At 45.9% G+C, this 15,982-nt stretch overlaps 3 protein-coding genes across 3 annotated transcripts; 2 read left to right on the top strand and 1 right to left on the bottom strand.

Annotated features, from left to right (window-relative positions):
• Positions 1 to 728: 728 nt before the first annotated feature.
• LOC109742571 (thioredoxin reductase NTRC) lies at positions 729 to 6,731 on the top strand. Its single transcript, XM_020301668.4, has 10 exons — positions 729 to 1,196; positions 1,382 to 1,595; positions 1,680 to 1,785; positions 2,207 to 2,472; positions 3,054 to 3,333; positions 3,662 to 3,769; positions 4,233 to 4,319; positions 4,406 to 4,510; positions 5,675 to 5,805; positions 6,454 to 6,731. The coding sequence occupies exons 1-10, from the start codon at positions 998 to 1,000 to the stop codon at positions 6,512 to 6,514; spliced, it is 1,557 nt and encodes a 518-aa protein (XP_020157257.1). The 5' UTR covers positions 729 to 997; the 3' UTR covers positions 6,515 to 6,731.
• Positions 6,732 to 8,307: 1,576 nt separating this feature from the next.
• Positions 8,308 to 9,631, top strand: LOC109742569 (uncharacterized). Its single transcript, XM_020301666.4, has 2 exons — positions 8,308 to 9,058; positions 9,162 to 9,631. The coding sequence occupies exons 1-2, from the start codon at positions 8,425 to 8,427 to the stop codon at positions 9,350 to 9,352; spliced, it is 825 nt and encodes a 274-aa protein (XP_020157255.1). The 5' UTR covers positions 8,308 to 8,424; the 3' UTR covers positions 9,353 to 9,631.
• Positions 9,632 to 9,762: 131 nt separating this feature from the next.
• Positions 9,763 to 14,163, bottom strand: LOC109742570 (uncharacterized). The gene is made up of 8 exons (XM_020301667.4): positions 13,738 to 14,163; positions 12,663 to 12,696; positions 12,278 to 12,496; positions 11,863 to 11,952; positions 11,215 to 11,280; positions 11,037 to 11,131; positions 10,179 to 10,226; positions 9,763 to 10,095 (listed from the first exon to the last, which is right to left on the bottom strand). Exons 1-8 carry the CDS (start codon positions 14,016 to 14,018, stop codon positions 9,978 to 9,980), a joined length of 951 nt encoding a protein of 316 aa, XP_020157256.1. The 5' UTR covers positions 14,019 to 14,163; the 3' UTR covers positions 9,763 to 9,977.
• Between the last annotated feature and the right edge of the window lie 1,819 nt (positions 14,164 to 15,982).

The raw sequence follows: 15,982 nt of genomic DNA, 5'->3' as shown, positions 1-15,982 counted from the left end.
ATCAAACTTTATAAATTGGACCCTGATAAGTGCCATACGTATGTCACGAAGCAATTTCGCCCTAACTTTTTTTATGGCAACTTTAGTTACCCGAGGATTGCCATTTTAGTTGTGAAGCATCACAACTTTCTGTTTGATGACAAGTTTTAGTTTTTTCTGGGTTTTTTTCGGATGGCACTTTTAGTTGTAAAAACGTGAGGGCGATTTACTTCATGCCACACGTGTAGCACTTATCACTTGGGTATAAACTTGACCAACTTTATATAAAAAAATCAACATTCACAAAAGGAAATAAATATCATGAAATCAATTTTCATACTATATAACTTTAATAATGTAGTTGCTGATATACTTTTAATATAAATTTTGTTGATTTCTGCGTAGTTTGACTTGAAACAAATTTTATACACGGATTAACAAGAAGCAGACAGAGTACATGTCATCTCACTTGTTCTATTCCTATTATATTATTGTCCTATGAATGGGAGGAGACTGTATACATTTTGTAGGTGTAGAGAAGTTTGGTTTAAGAAAACAAACTTGAACTCTTCAATGCTTTGGCAGCTACCAACCACTAAGAAGAAGAAAACTTGGCAGCTCCAACATTCTGGCTGGACAAATGGGCTGAAGCCTGGAACAGCGCCAGGTTCGCGAAAGCTCAACGCCGAAAAGGACAGCGGCGAGGTGTGGGGCAGAACCAAGGTGAAGACAGCCAACCAGAGCGTCGTCCGCTTCAGTCTCCGCTCTCCGGCACCAGCCGCAGCCAGCCACCAGGCGCAGCCGCGGCACGTCTGGCTCCCGCGGCCTCCCTCCCTCCCCCCTATCCAATCCACCCATCCATCCGCTCCCCTGCGCTCCACACCCTCCGCTTGATTCCCTTCCCGTCCCGGCCCGTCCACTCCGCCAACACCACCCACCACCCACCGACGCAGAGGCAGCCACCTCGCTCCCTCCCTCCCCCCCTTCCCGCCTCCCCCTCCCCCTCCCCCCGCGCGCGATGGCGGTCACGCGCCTCGCCGTGGCCGCCGCCCTCTCCTCCGCCCCGCCGTCCTCCTCCCACAGCCGAGGCAGGGCCACCCCCTCCTCCTGCCGCCCCCTCCCCGCCTCCGCCTCCAAGTCCAAGGCCCTGCGCGCCGCCGCCGCCCCCGCCGCCGACGCGGTCGACGAGGAGGCCCCCGCCTCCCCTCCCCCCTCAGGTGCACCGCTCTCGGTCCCCTGTTCCCTTCCGTCTGTCCAGATTTTAGATTGGGGGCTGCCCTGACTCTGTAGTCTGTAGACCTGCGTACTGTCAGTTCTTTGCTGTTATCCGATGCTGTATGTGGAGCTGAAGACGCCCTGTGGTGAAGTGGAACAGTGGGTGATTGTTTTCTCGTGGTTGCAGATCCTGGCAGGGGAGTGGAGAACCTGGTGATCATCGGCTCCGGCCCCGCAGGGTACACCGCGGCCATCTACGCCGCCCGGGCGAACCTGAAGCCCGTCGTGTTCGAAGGCTACCAGGTGGGCGGTGTTCCCGGAGGCCAGCTGATGACCACCACCGAGGTGGAGAATTTCCCTGGGTTCCCCGACGGCATCACCGGGCCTGACCTCATGGACAAGTAAGAGTGCCCACCATCTGTATTGAATAGGTAAACGTTGTGTTTGCGATACTTATATCATCCTGGGGTCGTGATTTATGCCAGAATGCGCAAGCAGGCGGAGCGGTGGGGTGCGGAGCTTCACCAAGAAGATGTTGAGTTTATAGATGTGAAGAATAGGCCGTTTGTTATCCGTAGCAGTGACCGAGAGGTAAGCACTTCACGTTCTTCCTCTTGGTGCGCCATAACTTATTTTGGACTCTGAACTCGCCTCTCGTAAAAGCAAGCTAGTGTTGCATGTAAATTTTGTGAACATTCAATTCAATGGTTACTATTACTGTGATATTAGTCAAAACCAGGATCCGTTTTAAATAGATAAGTAACAAAGCAGAGCTAGTGAAAAGTGTAGAAAAGATAATGCGAGCTCTGAACCAGTGCAGAATTCTATGCGCTTTACTTATTTAGGTCTTTGTCTACTCTTTTGCTCTACGTTTATGACTTTACTCTTAGTTGTGCTGCAATTTTTCTTTGTATATGTATGTTGATGGCAAACCACCTGTTTTAATTTATAGTGCACGTGAATTATTCTGCAAATATTTTTTGCTGCACTAATCTTAGTGGCACATATATAGGTAAAATCCCATAGTGTAATCATTGCAACTGGAGCTACTGCAAAGCGACTTAGATTACCTCGTGAAGAAGAATTTTGGAGTAGAGGTATCAGCGCATGTGCAATATGTGATGGAGCATCACCTCTGTACAAGGGTCAAGTTCTTGCGGTCGTTGGAGGAGGTGATACAGCTACCGAGGAAGCGATATATTTGACAAAATATGCGTGCCATGTTCATTTACTTGTTCGAAGGGACCAACTACGAGCATCCAAAGCTATGCAGGACCGGTAAGGCATTCTTCAAGTCTTTTCCCTATAAAACTATATCCTTTACTGTGATAAATATCAAAATAGTATTAGCTGTTCATGTAAATCTTTCGTCCATGGATTATCAAGATTTCACTTATTTTCAGTGTTAACATCAGTTGATACTTGATGGCTTAAACAACTGTAAAAGGAATGTATGATTATTTTTCCACCTTTCATCTACTGTAAATATCGTCAACTCATTCACCATTCGATGACGGCATTTAATTGCATGGTAATATGCTGAGCTACCACTTTAAAACGTTGGTTACATCGGCACAACTGTTCTTCGTTAAATACTACAATTTGTGCTTGATGCAAACTAGGCCTAACCGCAACTTGGTTCGTATTGGTTGTTACCAGTTTAGACACTCGAAATCACAATATTTCCAGAGGTCCATAGAACTCGAGGGCTGTAAATTTTTTTGGAACTTGTCTGTAGATGAAATTGTTAAGTTCTTTAAAGGATGCTAGCTTCTCTTCAGTTGCATGATATATTAATGAAGTAAAATTTCAATTGCCTGGATGTTTGGTTAACAGGTTGATTATGGCGAATGTTTCAGAGTACTCAACAACCCCAACATAACAGTACATTTCAATACAGAAGCTGTGGATGTTGTCGGCAATACCAAAGGACAGATGTCTGGTATTCAGTTGAGGAGAATCGATACGGGAGAGGAAAAAGTTCTTGAAGTGAAAGGTCTATTTTATGGGATAGGACATACTCCAAACAGTCAGCTGCTACAAGGTCAAATTGAACTTGATAGTTCTGGATATATTTTGGTTGACGAAGGCACAGCAAAAACTTCAGTTGATGGCGTATTTGCTGCTGGTGATGTGCAGGTAAGTCCATCCTTCATTCAATGTCTGAAACTTCTACATGATTGTAAAGTGTGCCGCTTGAAGAAACGATGACTTAATCCTGCTGCAGTTCATGTGTGCTATCACCTCACCATGTTACTTGTTGTAGCATGCTAGCACATCATGTTTTGATGACCCTGCCTCTACTGTTTGGAAAATTCCACAGTGAAAGGCAATATATTTGTTTTCTAGGACATAAGACTTTTACCCACTCATCATTAGATACCTATCCATGAAATATAGATATTCTGTTTATTATTTCAGCCCATTATCACGAACATTTTTGGATTTCACACATCTTCACCTGCAGGATCATGAATGGAGGCAAGCCGTTACTGCAGCTGGATCTGGATGTATAGCTGCTTTGTCAGTTGAAAGATACTTAGTCTCCAATGATCTTCTTGTTGAATTTCACCAGGTATTATTTTTCATGCAAAATGTACTCCCTTTGTCAGTTGGTACGGAGGGAGTATTTGTTTAACGCAATTGATGCATGTGCATTTGCCAGCTTCATTCTGCTTGGTCGTCATTGTCTTAATGAAAGCTGTCTCTTACCCTATGAATATCACTGCTCTCCAATATCATGGGTGTAGCAGTGATTTGTTTTAAATTTTATCCATTCTAATTAAGCTTCCTAGTTTCCATATATTAGCATGCTATGCAGCCACATTCGATTATTCTTTCGTGCATAAAATTTGGAGTTTAGACTTCCATTATCATAAGCTGTAGCGATGTGAAACTGTGAGTGGATAAAACCTGAGCTACTAGAGATCATTAGTGTATGCATACTTAATGCACCATCATATGTTTTGGGGCTTATCTTCTGTAACAACCAATCAAGCTTATGTTACAACTCTTTGTTCTACTTGATTAAATTTCAGCCTGTTCGTGAAGAAAAAAAGAAGGAGATTGAAGGCAAAGATGTTGAGATGGGCTTCGACATTACTCACACAAAGCACAAGGGACAGGTGCCAAACATATATATGCGTAGTGTGCCTCATATAAACGCAAGTGTTCATGTCAAATTTGATCCTGAGCTTTGCTACCTTTGCAGTATGCACTCCGCAAGTTATACCATGGAAGTCCAAGGCTCATCTTGGTTCTATATACTTCTCCAACATGTGGTCCCTGCAGAACCTTAAAACCGATTTTGAACAAGGTTAGTTCATAAATTTTTGTAATTGAACTTTGAACATCTTAACATCTACTTAAATAAAATTTACTTGTCAGCCACCTTAAATCTAGTTAAACAAAATGTATCTTAACATCTTCTTCGCATCTACCTTAATTCTAGAAATAAATTTATTTTATGCTGGTTTCCTTTGACGACTTAGCATCCATAGCAACAAGCCCAGCGAGTAGCCTGATAGTTTACATTTGGATCTGCTAGAGCATGCTGAAGCTCAATTGTCTGTTCTAGAAATAAAATCCTTATTGAAGATAAACTCGATCCAACAAAGAACAATATAGGATTGAAACACACCAAATGAATTGGGTCGGCATATGCTCATGCTGTCTGCGTTGCATTGTGGCATATATGAAGTTGGAAGTCGATAAGAACTGCATCAGTTGGAGTTGCCAGTATGCATTCCAGTCATAAATATCACCCACTCAATTAAAAGTGACCCTCCACACATGCATCGATTAATTATAAATTTTATCTTGTTTTCAACACACACTGCTAAACAATGGTATATTTTTGTTAGGGTCCTAGGTATATGTCTAAGACACTGGGTACAGTTGTTACCATTTGAAATGCATTAGGTGGTCTGAACCACACCACCTGATAGCTGATGGACTGCTCTATGGCAGCAATGTGACAATGCATGGATGTGATTTGATCACCTTGTCTATTTTTAATTTCATGAGAATCCCCTATTCAAGATAGCACCCTTCTCTATGCTTGGTGATACACGCGTCATTACAGCAGTAGCCTTGTAAGAACTATGAATTTACCACTTCGGTGGTAAGAGTTAAATCTGATAGTTGCTCATTTACCATTGGGTGCAGCACTGCAACTGCGACACCCTTGCTGATATATGGTACTCCCTCCGCTCACAAATATAAGATGTTTTGGATATTTCAATATGGACTACATACGGACTGAAATGACTGAACAAACACACTAAAACGTGTCTGTATACATCCGATTCAGAAAAAAGTTAGAACATCTTATATTTGTGAACGGAGGGAGTACATAAGTCTTCAATTTGATACAGCTCCCAAAAAAAAGTTCTTGTGCAATTATATTTTATTTTTGTTGTTTGTTTTATTGCTTGCTAATAATGATACATCATCCTTATGAAAATGATATTTCTTACAGGTTATAGATGAATATGACGAATACGTTCATTTTGTTGAAATTGACATCGAGGAGGACCCTGAAATAGCAGAAGCTGCAGGCATAATGGGAACACCGTGTGTTCAGTTCTTTAAAAACAAAGAAATGATCAGGTTTGCTTCTTAGATTGGTCTTGCTAGTTTTTCTACTAAACTACGGCCGCAACCTAAACCACGACTTACCTAAACATTGGGTTACCTGATATACAAGTATTTTATTGTTCTTAGTGAACCTTCTTGCTCTATGACGGCGACCATTTTTATACTTCTACATAATTCCACTTTTGTACTTATCCTTTTGGTAGTAATAAGCCAAATTAAGCAGTGACCACAATGCTCACTTCATTTTCAATGGACGGGTTCTGCTGGAATTACATATCCCAGAGTTAACAATTTTTTGCATCCAACCACGGGCTTAAGTTGAGGTGTCACCATCCTGTAAATGAGGCCAAAACACATGAATAGCCGGCATGTTGTACGTACACATAGAGATAGATCAGTGGTCAACACTTATATGCATCTTTCATGAATGCCATTTCGACGATGTTAAATAGGACAGTTGGCAGGATAAGTATGCTCTCTTTGCAAGTACCTCTTAATCGTAACATATGGGCTGCGTTGTTCCGGGTTAACAAAGCTTCTACCATGCACCCGGAATTTCTCCCAAATATGTCGAGCTTCTCTTGGGCAGTTGCAGAACTCCCGTCTTGCCTACTTTATATGGTGTCACCCTTCTGATATATCTTAATCTTGGAAATGCAGGACTTTCTCTGGTGTGAAGATGAAGAAGGAATACCGGGAGTTCATCGAGTCGAACAAATGAGCTGAGCTCATTGTTTGTTCCAGGGTTTTGAAGTGTAATGGCCTCCATTTACACATATATTGACTATATTTAGAAGCCACGCTGGTGGGCAATTTTTGGTCAGAATTCTCAGATGAGCCTGGTGCAGTCCGATGCCATAGGAAATTAACCGACCGCCCTTATTGAATCCAAAATATATTCTTTGTTGTACAATATAACATCTTGTTGACCCCTTGCTCATGATCGTCTCAACAATGTGCATACCTCTTTATGTCTTTACTCAGTATACAGATCATATGCAATCTATTGCTGTCAAACTTTAAAGGCCCTGCTATTGACCGGCGTTTCATGTCTATCCTCCACATGGTGCCCTCTGTCTTTCTCCTGCCCCATATCCACTCCTCAACTCGTAGCCTCTGAGCTTGATCTGCTGTCATCCTTTAGTGATGTGTTTAACCGAGGAACCAAATGAAATGGAACTCTATCGACCAAATGGGCCGTTTTGTTCAATTTTTTTTTTGGAAACGTTAGATTTACCTCATTAATTAATCAAGAGAATAGAGGTTATAGAGTGTTTGCTTGAAAAAGACGAGTATGACATGTTCGGAAATATTTCTCAAATGCCTAGTCCTTCCTACGCCAAATCTTAGCCTTCTACTCTCTCACCTAAAATAAGTATCTTAGCTTTATACTAACTTTAGTATAAAATTATATTAAAGCCGAGACACTTATTTTGAGACGGAGGGAGTACGTGACAACCTCTGAAATGTGATGAGGTGGTGTGGCCTTTTTTTGAAGACACAGACATTCCGTTCCGCCCATTTTAATTTGTCCGGGTGAGGGAAGCCATGGTCTTTGGATTTGTAGTGTTGTAGCCTGCCATATCTTACGCTTCTCTCGTCCAGCTAGGAGACAGATCCAAAGCCTTCAAATCAACACCAAGTCGGCATTCTCCACACCCTCAAAGCGAACCGACATTTGAAAAAATGATGGGTTGCCAATCATTCGGTCTCGTGCAGAGGGACAAAGGTGACAATTTGCCTATCAACACTTCTGTGCTTTTCTCGCTCTCCAATGCGTTTGTTTGGAGTATAAAGAAATATAATGAAATGAAATTGGGTGAATTTGGTTAATCTCGCATCTTCTATTTTCTATTGAAACAGTAAGATTACCTCTCATATGGAACCCAACCCATTACATTCTACTCCCTCCGTCCCCAAACAAGTGTCTCAACCTTAGTACAACTATATATATAATAAAATGTATTAAGATTATATATAAAGTTGTACTAAGATTAAGAGACATTTATTTTGAGACGGAGGAAGTATTGTATTAGCCCAACCAAACATATCCTAAACCTGATGGGCAGTCAATTACTCAATTGGCCTTGCCGGTCAATACGTATAGCCAGCCCCTGATCTAGGCTGTCCACTTGTAATCCGACGGCCATGTTACATGTTGACTTTTTTTTTTTGCAGGGAGATCATGTTACGTATTGACTTGCTACTATACGCAAGCAAGTTGATCTCATTCCCGCGCGCCGACGCCGCAGCATCCACCATTCCCTCGTGCACACCGTCTCACGAAGCCTCGCCGCCACTCCAGAGGAGAGTCCACAGAGGCGAGACGAGTCACGGCGCCACGCGTCGGCCCCGCGCGCTCACGTGCCGCCGCGAGACCGGACACCGCACGCACGACGGCATCGCGCCTCCAGATCCTCCGTTTTATCCCGCCCCCGAAACCGGGCAGACCACCCGACCCGCCCAATCCCCCACCACCTCAAAATAACCTCCCAATCCCCCCGAAACCGGGCCCCACCCCGCCCCGAAACTTAACAGACCCGCACAGCCACACGCCAACGCCACCACCGTCCCCGCCCCAACCGACCTAATACCGAGCAGCCACCGGCGACGACGGCGCCCGCCGCGGCAATGGAGGTCGCCTCCTCCCCCTCCTCCTCCTCCTCCTCCGCGCAGCCCCCGCCCAAGCCCCGCCTCCGCATCAACCCGGCCGCGCTCCTCCTCCGCCCCGTCCCGCCCCCGACCCCCGCGGCGCCATCGGCTCCTCCGCCCGCGGACCCGGCCGCCGCCCACCCGCTCGTCGCCTTCCTCTCCTCCCTCGTCCCGCGCCGCGCCGGGGAGCGGCCGGGCGCGGCCCCGGGCCCCGCCGTGGCGTCGGCAGCGCGGAGGGCGGCGGAGAGGGACGCCCTGGCGGAGCTGCAGATGGCGGGGTGCGCGGTGCCGCTGTTCCGGCCCTACGTGGCGCGGCTGCCCTGGCACGGCGGCACGCGGGCCTGGCTCTCCAAGCTCTTCCCGCGCTACGGCCACTACTGCGGGCCCAACTGGTCCAGCGGCAAGGAGGCCGGCTCCGTGCTCTGGGACCGCCGCCCCGCCGACCACCTCGACTTCTGCTGCTACTGCCACGACATGGCCTACGACACCCATGACCAGGCGCAGCTCCTCCGCGCCGACCTCGCCTTCCTCAGCTGCCTCGAGGGCAGCCGCAAGACGCCCGCGCTCGACGGCGTCGCCGCCGCCGCCATCTACCGCTCCATGTGCATCTTCGGTCTGATTCGCCCGCCGCCGCTCAATTCATTCATTCTTCGTGCACATTGCTTATAGTACAAATGGAAGATTGACATTTCTTTCTTCTCTGATGATGCGTGCAGGGCTCAAGACCATACTGATACCGTACAGGACCAACCTGGTGAGGCTGCAAACCGGGCCGAATTACGCCGACGCATTCGCCGATTTCATGAAGAGGATGGCCTCGTCTTCCGGCAGGGCGACGACGGGCGGCGAGAAGCAAAGATTTTTGAGGGGCAAACGTGTTGCCGACGATCGAAGTGATCCCAGGTGATTGATGGTGCTGAATTGCTCGGTGATTGAAATCTAGCAACTGTGCATAACCAAGTTTTCACAATAGTTACTGATGAGGAACTTGGTACTCCCAATGTGTATATTAGCTTAGCATACGACCATATCAACAATGTAACTTAGCACGGCAAGGAATTGCCAGATTGTTACACTGCTGATTAAAACAGGTTTGATCCTGCACAAGCCCTATTGGGTTCAGTGTCAAATGGGTGAAAAAATCCCAACAACTGATTTTGTTCTTGCACAAGATATGATATCTGAATCCTGGGCAGCATCTTCTAGGCCATTCATCAATCCACAACATATTAATTCCTTTCATGGAAGTTAAGTTTTGACTTCATTTCATCTCTAACAGCCTGTATGACAACCAAGGTGTATATATAGGAGGCCGCGTTAACAATCTCCTCTCTGTATTTCATTTCACTGATCAAAGTATTAATCCCGATGTGCCTCAGAATCCGGCCACATTTAGAAGGGACTGTTGATCTACAGGACTATACAAGAACGCACTTGGAGCTATCAAGTGCAGAAATAATGGCTATCTATAGCTACACATACACGCTACACATACACCCTACTAGGAGTATGTCCATGACTAGATAGAGGCTCTAACTTGTCCTCACGTAAGCCTGTGGGAACATCCTTGGGAAGTAAGTGCGCTTCGCCTTGACAACCAGCCAATACGCAGAGAAGCACGGGACGTGAGCGACGGCCATGGCGAGGTACCTGTGCCAGATTAGAGTTGCTGTGAGGATGGCGTGGTCGATGGATATAACAAGGTCTGAACCGAGGTGATAGAAAGCACATACCATAGCGGAGCCCCGGGCGATGCAAGGTCGAGAAACGGGTAAGGCCACCTGAAGAAGATGGTAACATAATTACATCAACAAATGACAAAACGTAGCAGTAGAACTAGATGAAACCTGAAGTGTAAGAGAACACATTTGCCGTAATTTTAAAAGCATACATACTGAAGTAACTGAGCTAATGTACATATCAGCATCCAAAAGAATAAGAATCAGGTAGATAGCGCTAGATGTATTCTAGAATACACAATGTTGGTAAGTAGAGAAGATCTAAATTTGGGCAGAAGGTGATCAGAAGGTGGCTAATTATATATGTCCAACACATGTCCAGATGTTTTGGATAAACTGCGTCACATGCAAATGGGCAGAGACCATTTTACAATTCAGAACAGTCAGGCACAGCCTGGATTTCTTAGATAAACTATGTCACATGGCCATGGAATGGAAGAGCATAGTGTCATGCAGTAGAGCATTCTATTGATACTTCCTCCGTAAACTAATATAAGAGCGTTTAGATCACTAAAATAGTGATCTAAACGCTCTTATATTAGTTTACAGAGGGAGTACAATTTTCATTATGCTTTCAGTTTCTATTCAAGAATTTACAGCAAAAATTGCTGTCGGACAATGTCAATGTTGTTTAAGACATACTCCCATTTCAGTGCTAGATACATCCGTTTGGGCGTCAACTAATTCCGCACGGAGGAAGTAATAAAGAGGCTCTGATATTTTTGTATCTTTCCTTAGAGTACACATGTTTAACTTAATGCAAACATGAATTTGACTCAGAAAATGCTGAATTGGAGGCACTGCATCAAATTCAACCGTGTTAAGCAAATTGGGAGGACAGGAGGAACCTACCAGGATAAAGCTCCGGAAGCATGAATGACCCACTGGAAGGTCACATAGGAGCAACTCCAAAATACGAAGAAAGCGATCCGGTACCAGGGAAAAGGCTGAAAAGCACAAAGGTCCAGCTGAAGAAGTAAATAAATGAACACAAAACACAGAGCAATGCGATTTTTACATGCGATCTTACCATATTGTTGAGAAGTGTGTCTATGAGTAGGAGAACAGCATTAACAGAGTGCATGCCATCAGTGACCTGAAAGAAATTTGAAAGGTTAAGGATAATATAACAACAGACAGTCAATGTCTTGAAAGCACTGAATTTGGTGCAAGTAAACGTATTAGAAGCTGATCCATTCGTGAATGATCTATGTGGGCATATTCAATTTTAAATTCATATCTTGTATCCAAGACTAGACGCTGACATAAATAAGAGAAAGCAAGATTACAATGGTAATCAGATCTAAGAACATGGATGTCGATCCAGACGGAAACATGTCTGTTTAGCTAGCTACGCATGCCCAGGACTGATTATTACTAATCAGATGGCCTCTGCTTATGGGCATAATCTATGTTGAGCAAAGTCACACAGACTATTTTACTAAAGAATTTGTACTATCCAGAAATAGATGACCCAACTTTGTACTAACTTTAGTACAAAGTTAGTACAAAGTTGGGTCATCTATTTTGGAACGGAGGGAGTACAATTGAAAATAACCAACAGATTATAAAACTAAGAGTCATGCCAAGTAGTTATATTATGACCATGGAGGATTGTTACTGTTTACATATCAAGCAGGGTAGTAAATAATAGTACATATCTGGAATGTTCACATACCATGGAAAGCCCAAACTTATCACGGTAAAAGAATGGCACAAGGAGTCCCCAAAATGTGACATCAGTCAACATTGTCGCTCCTGCACTAGCCTGCAGACAGATAAATACTAGTATTAGACAAACAACATAAGCCAGTCCAGAAGGTAGGGATGAATATGTTTTAGGAAGGGCAAGTAGGAAACATATAAAGCTAAAACAGAAACAAAGAAAAATAGTTGAGCAAAGACGCACTACTAATTAGGGTCATCTGCTAAATCATACAGTACTATTTTGACGAAAAAGTTGCTGAATCGTAGACATTACGCTATGATGGTGGTACTGCATAGTCCTTCCAACCAGTAGCAGTTGGATTTGCAGAATCGTTGAGAAAACACTGTCTATTAATACAATCTCAAAAGGACAGTTGAGTTCAAACCTGGTAGATGATTTGCATACAACGTCCCCAGAAAGCAGCTCTTTTCTCATTTGCTATTTGTTCATAATAGCTTGCCATCTTGTCTATCTCATCATTTTTCCTCTCACCAGAAATAGAAGTGGAGAGGTCACGATTTTCAACATCGCCATATTCATCAGTTTTTCTCAAGCTTTTCTTTGAGTACGACCAACATCCATGAGCTGATATGGCAGTTGCAACCTAAGAGTAAAATGCAAAAAAATGGTGAAAATGTGGTAAGAAAACTGAAATTAATACATTAGCACATCCAGAGAGGAAAAGGTGGACATAATTGTGTACGATCGCTTGTAAAACTTTTCACAAGGTAGTAGCAACTTGGTAAGACACCATGAGGCAGAGGACATACCGCGAAATATATGGTGACTAATAAAAAGGTCCACCTGCAAAGCCAATTGGGGAAAGAAAACTAGTCAAAGGACAGTTAGGAAACAAGCAACAGCACGGCAACTAACTAAAAAGGAGGTGCTTCTGAAGTTCTGAGTCACTAACGGAAGATGGAAAACATTCTACTACAGGCCAAACGGTTTTGTGTGGGGCAGAGTGCACCGTGCTCAAGACCGAAAGTAAGAGGCTTTATTAGCTCTAAAAAAGCAGGGCAAATATACGGACGCTGAAGGCAAGTTCACTCAGTGGCGAACAATGCACATGTGTCCAAGAGGGGGCCAACATGTGGTGACCGTATGGTGGATTTTGTCACACCAAAATGTTTGTGTCTTCAAGGGCAAATGGTCGAGCCACATTCCTCGTATCCACAATATGAAACAAAAGATAAGGTTTGGGCAAAGGCTGACTGGCCAGGCTTGCTCCTCCTGCACGCAGCAATGCAGCGTTCCATGATCACCGTGTCTTTGGTGCAGGTTCAATCTCGGTATGCTTGTGACATAGTATTATCTTGCTATCAATGCAATTATGCTCAAATCTTGTATGTGTTCATGAAAAAAAGCAGGGAGAATATAAACTACAGAAGTCCAAATTCACTCCTCTTGATGTGTACCATGCTTCACAGAATGACACCTATTTAGAATATGATGAAACAGGGGTCAATTTTCAGCGATTCTTAAGGCGAGGTTTCTCGGGTTGGGAACACCCGGAGGAGGGCTGATGACAAAGCTGGCCTTACCGCACCCTCAAGCTTGTAATTTCGTTGATTAAATAGCACTACGTGAAGCTCTTTGACGATCCAGCACTAAAATTACAGCCTAATTTGCTGGCCCCCTTTTAAGCTTTATTCCAAGCTCTGCCACTGTCCGGGAATCCTCCGTGCACGGGAGTACTGAATACGTACTCTGCCGAGCAATTGCCGCGACTAAATGCGGCTAAAGGCACGGGAGTATGAACGATGTGGACTGTGTTTCCCTGGATTATTGGCGGTACTAATTAAGCTTGAGGATCAAGAGGACGAGGAGGAGGAGGGTGCGTACTGGGTGTAGAAGAAGAAGACCCTGGGACCGTGGGGGACGATGTCGCGGACGAGGAGCGCGGCGGCGGCGGCGAGCGCGAAGGCGCGGTAGCCGAGGAGCCAGCCCGGGTGGAGCCGGGGCCAGCAGGGGAGCCAGAGGTCCGTGGCGCGGAGCGGCGCCGCCGACCTCCGCAGCCGCGGCAGCAGCGCCGCCGCCAGCGCCGTGGGCACGGCGATGACCGCGCCGCACACCAACACCTGCCACCGCAGCCAGTAGGCCGCGCCGTCCGCCGGCGTCGACATCGCGAGCCCCCACCCCACCCAACACCCCGCGAGGCCGGCGGAGAACCCTAGCTGATAGTCGCCCTGGAGTTAATGCGGTCTCGCGCGCGGCTCCGGATGGTAGTTGGAACTTTTATGGTGGTCTTGGTGGGGCGTGGGACGACCACGACCGCCGGGTTGAGGCCGAGGCGGGTTGAAATAGACGTGGAGACGTGGAGCAGTGACGGCCGTGCCGAGCCGGGCCACGCGTTGTTGTTGTTGCTGCTGCTCCTGCAGGGACGAGACTTGCCTCCTTTCAGCGTGCCCATCCGTGCTTCCGTGTACGTGGTTTGATATACAATAATAATAACAACAACAAAGCCTTTAGTCCCAAACAAGTTGGAATAGGTTAGAGGTCTTTTGGGTTTCATCTCTATAAGAGTGGCTGAGTTTTTACGTTGGCTCGCCAAGTCTATCACAACTCTCCTTCTTTACCCGGGCTTGGGACCGGCTATGTTGAGACAATATAGGCGGAGTTGTACGTGGCTTGATATGATTGGAACAAAATAAGGCCCGGGCCCACCCCTTTAAAATCAGGGGATGATTAGATTAGAAAGAAAAAAGAGAAAAAGATAGCCATAGGATGAAATGCAGGGGCGGAGCGGGGGGGGGGGGGGGGGGGGGGGGGCGAGCAGGGGCCTGCCCCCCCCCCCCCCAACGATCAACAGTTTTAGCAGGAGCGACGAGTAATTACCAACGAGATTAGATCAATATACGTACTCGCCCCCCCCCCCCCCTCGAATCTTGGCTCCGCCACTGATGAAATGGGAGCACGGATGGGAGCATGGGAGGGAGCAGGTAAGCCGGATCCCTGCTCCGGTGGCTGGTGGGAACGGCGTTAACGCCAGCAGCTTTCTTTTCTTCCATTTCCATGGCGGATCCGACGTGGCGGCGGCGGCGCGAGCGCGGGCGTCTAGGGTGTGTTTGGTTCGGAAACGAAGTGGAATGAAATGGCATGGTTCCATGACATTCCATTCTATAGAATGGGTCGGTTCCATTCATGTGTTTGGTAGTGCAATTTGGTAGAATGGAACGGTTTCATTTCGAGGTTTGGTTACGGTGACCAAATGAATTTGATCCAACTCACCTTTTGAGTATCTCATATATCTTTTTATATAATATATGCCAAAATCTATCGGTTGAACCTCCAAAATCCTAAAATATATGACAATATATACACAGCCGCCGTCGCTCGCGGTGATGAGGGAGAGGCGGAGCCGATGGCACAGATCGAGCGAGAGGAGCAGCGGCTGCGCGGATGGAGCGAGAGGAGAAGCCGGTGGCATGGATCGAGCGACAGGAGCGGCGGCGGCGCGGATCGAGCGATCGTGAGGCGAGCGTTCGTGCGGGAGAGAGATGTGATAGGAGAGCGACAAGGCATTCCGCGTCGTTCCACTGATTTGGAGGAACGAGCGCGTGATGAATCTGGGTCGAATATTCTCTTTGTGGGATCGAGTGGGTTCCAGTTTGTTTTCGATCCAAACACGAGAACGCGGCCCGAAGACAGGTCGGACCTGCGACATTTCATTCGATAACTGAAACCAAACACACCTTAAAAGATTGACGCGATTTTGCAGCCGAAAAATGAATCCGGTGGAAACTTGTGTGCACCACGCAAGCGAGGAGATTGAGTACCTTAGGGTAAACGGAAGCAAGAAATTTGAACATCATTTTTGTCACCCTGTTTATTAACATATCTTTCCTCGTGCAGCACGCACGGACAAACAACGAAGGTAAATACAATATGAAACTACATAATCGTGAAATCCTCCTGTGAAGGGATTTCATATGAACTAGAAGCAAACGCACGTTTGCCGGTTTTTTCTTGTCATTGTTGTTCGGAAAAGATATATATCCCAAACGTCAGACTTTTAGGATTTTGGGTTGAACGTGTCGATTGTCGTCAGATCAAACGTAAATATCTTGAAGCAAGAAAGTGATAGGTC

This window comes from Aegilops tauschii, chromosome 2 (assembly GCF_002575655.3).
Source record: "Aegilops tauschii subsp. strangulata cultivar AL8/78 chromosome 2, Aet v6.0, whole genome shotgun sequence".
NCBI classification, from domain to species: domain Eukaryota; kingdom Viridiplantae; phylum Streptophyta; class Magnoliopsida; order Poales; family Poaceae; genus Aegilops; species Aegilops tauschii.
This window is presented reverse-complemented; position numbering and strand designations above follow the sequence as displayed.

Coding starts and splice junctions, on each gene's coding strand:
- LOC109742571 (XM_020301668.4), top strand. CDS start 998: ATGGCGGTCACGCGCCTCGCCGTGGCCGCCGCCCTCTCCTCCGCCCCG. Junction 2,473..3,053: donor TCCAAAGCTATGCAGGACCG/GTAAGGCATTCT, acceptor CGAATGTTTCAG/AGTACTCAACAACCCCAACA. Junction 3,770..4,232: donor TTCTTGTTGAATTTCACCAG/GTATTATTTTTC, acceptor ATTAAATTTCAG/CCTGTTCGTGAAGAAAAAAA.
- LOC109742569 (XM_020301666.4), top strand. CDS start 8,425: ATGGAGGTCGCCTCCTCCCCCTCCTCCTCCTCCTCCTCCGCGCAGCCC. Junction 9,059..9,161: donor CCGCTCCATGTGCATCTTCG/GTCTGATTCGCC, acceptor TGATGCGTGCAG/GGCTCAAGACCATACTGATA.
- LOC109742570 (XM_020301667.4), bottom strand. CDS start 14,018: ATGTCGACGCCGGCGGACGGCGCGGCCTACTGGCTGCGGTGGCAGGTG. Junction 11,953..12,277: donor GTATGCAAATCATCTACCAG/GTTTGAACTCAA, acceptor ATCTGTCTGCAG/GCTAGTGCAGGAGCGACAAT. Junction 11,132..11,214: donor ACACACTTCTCAACAATATG/GTAAGATCGCAT, acceptor TGTGCTTTTCAG/CCTTTTCCCTGGTACCGGAT.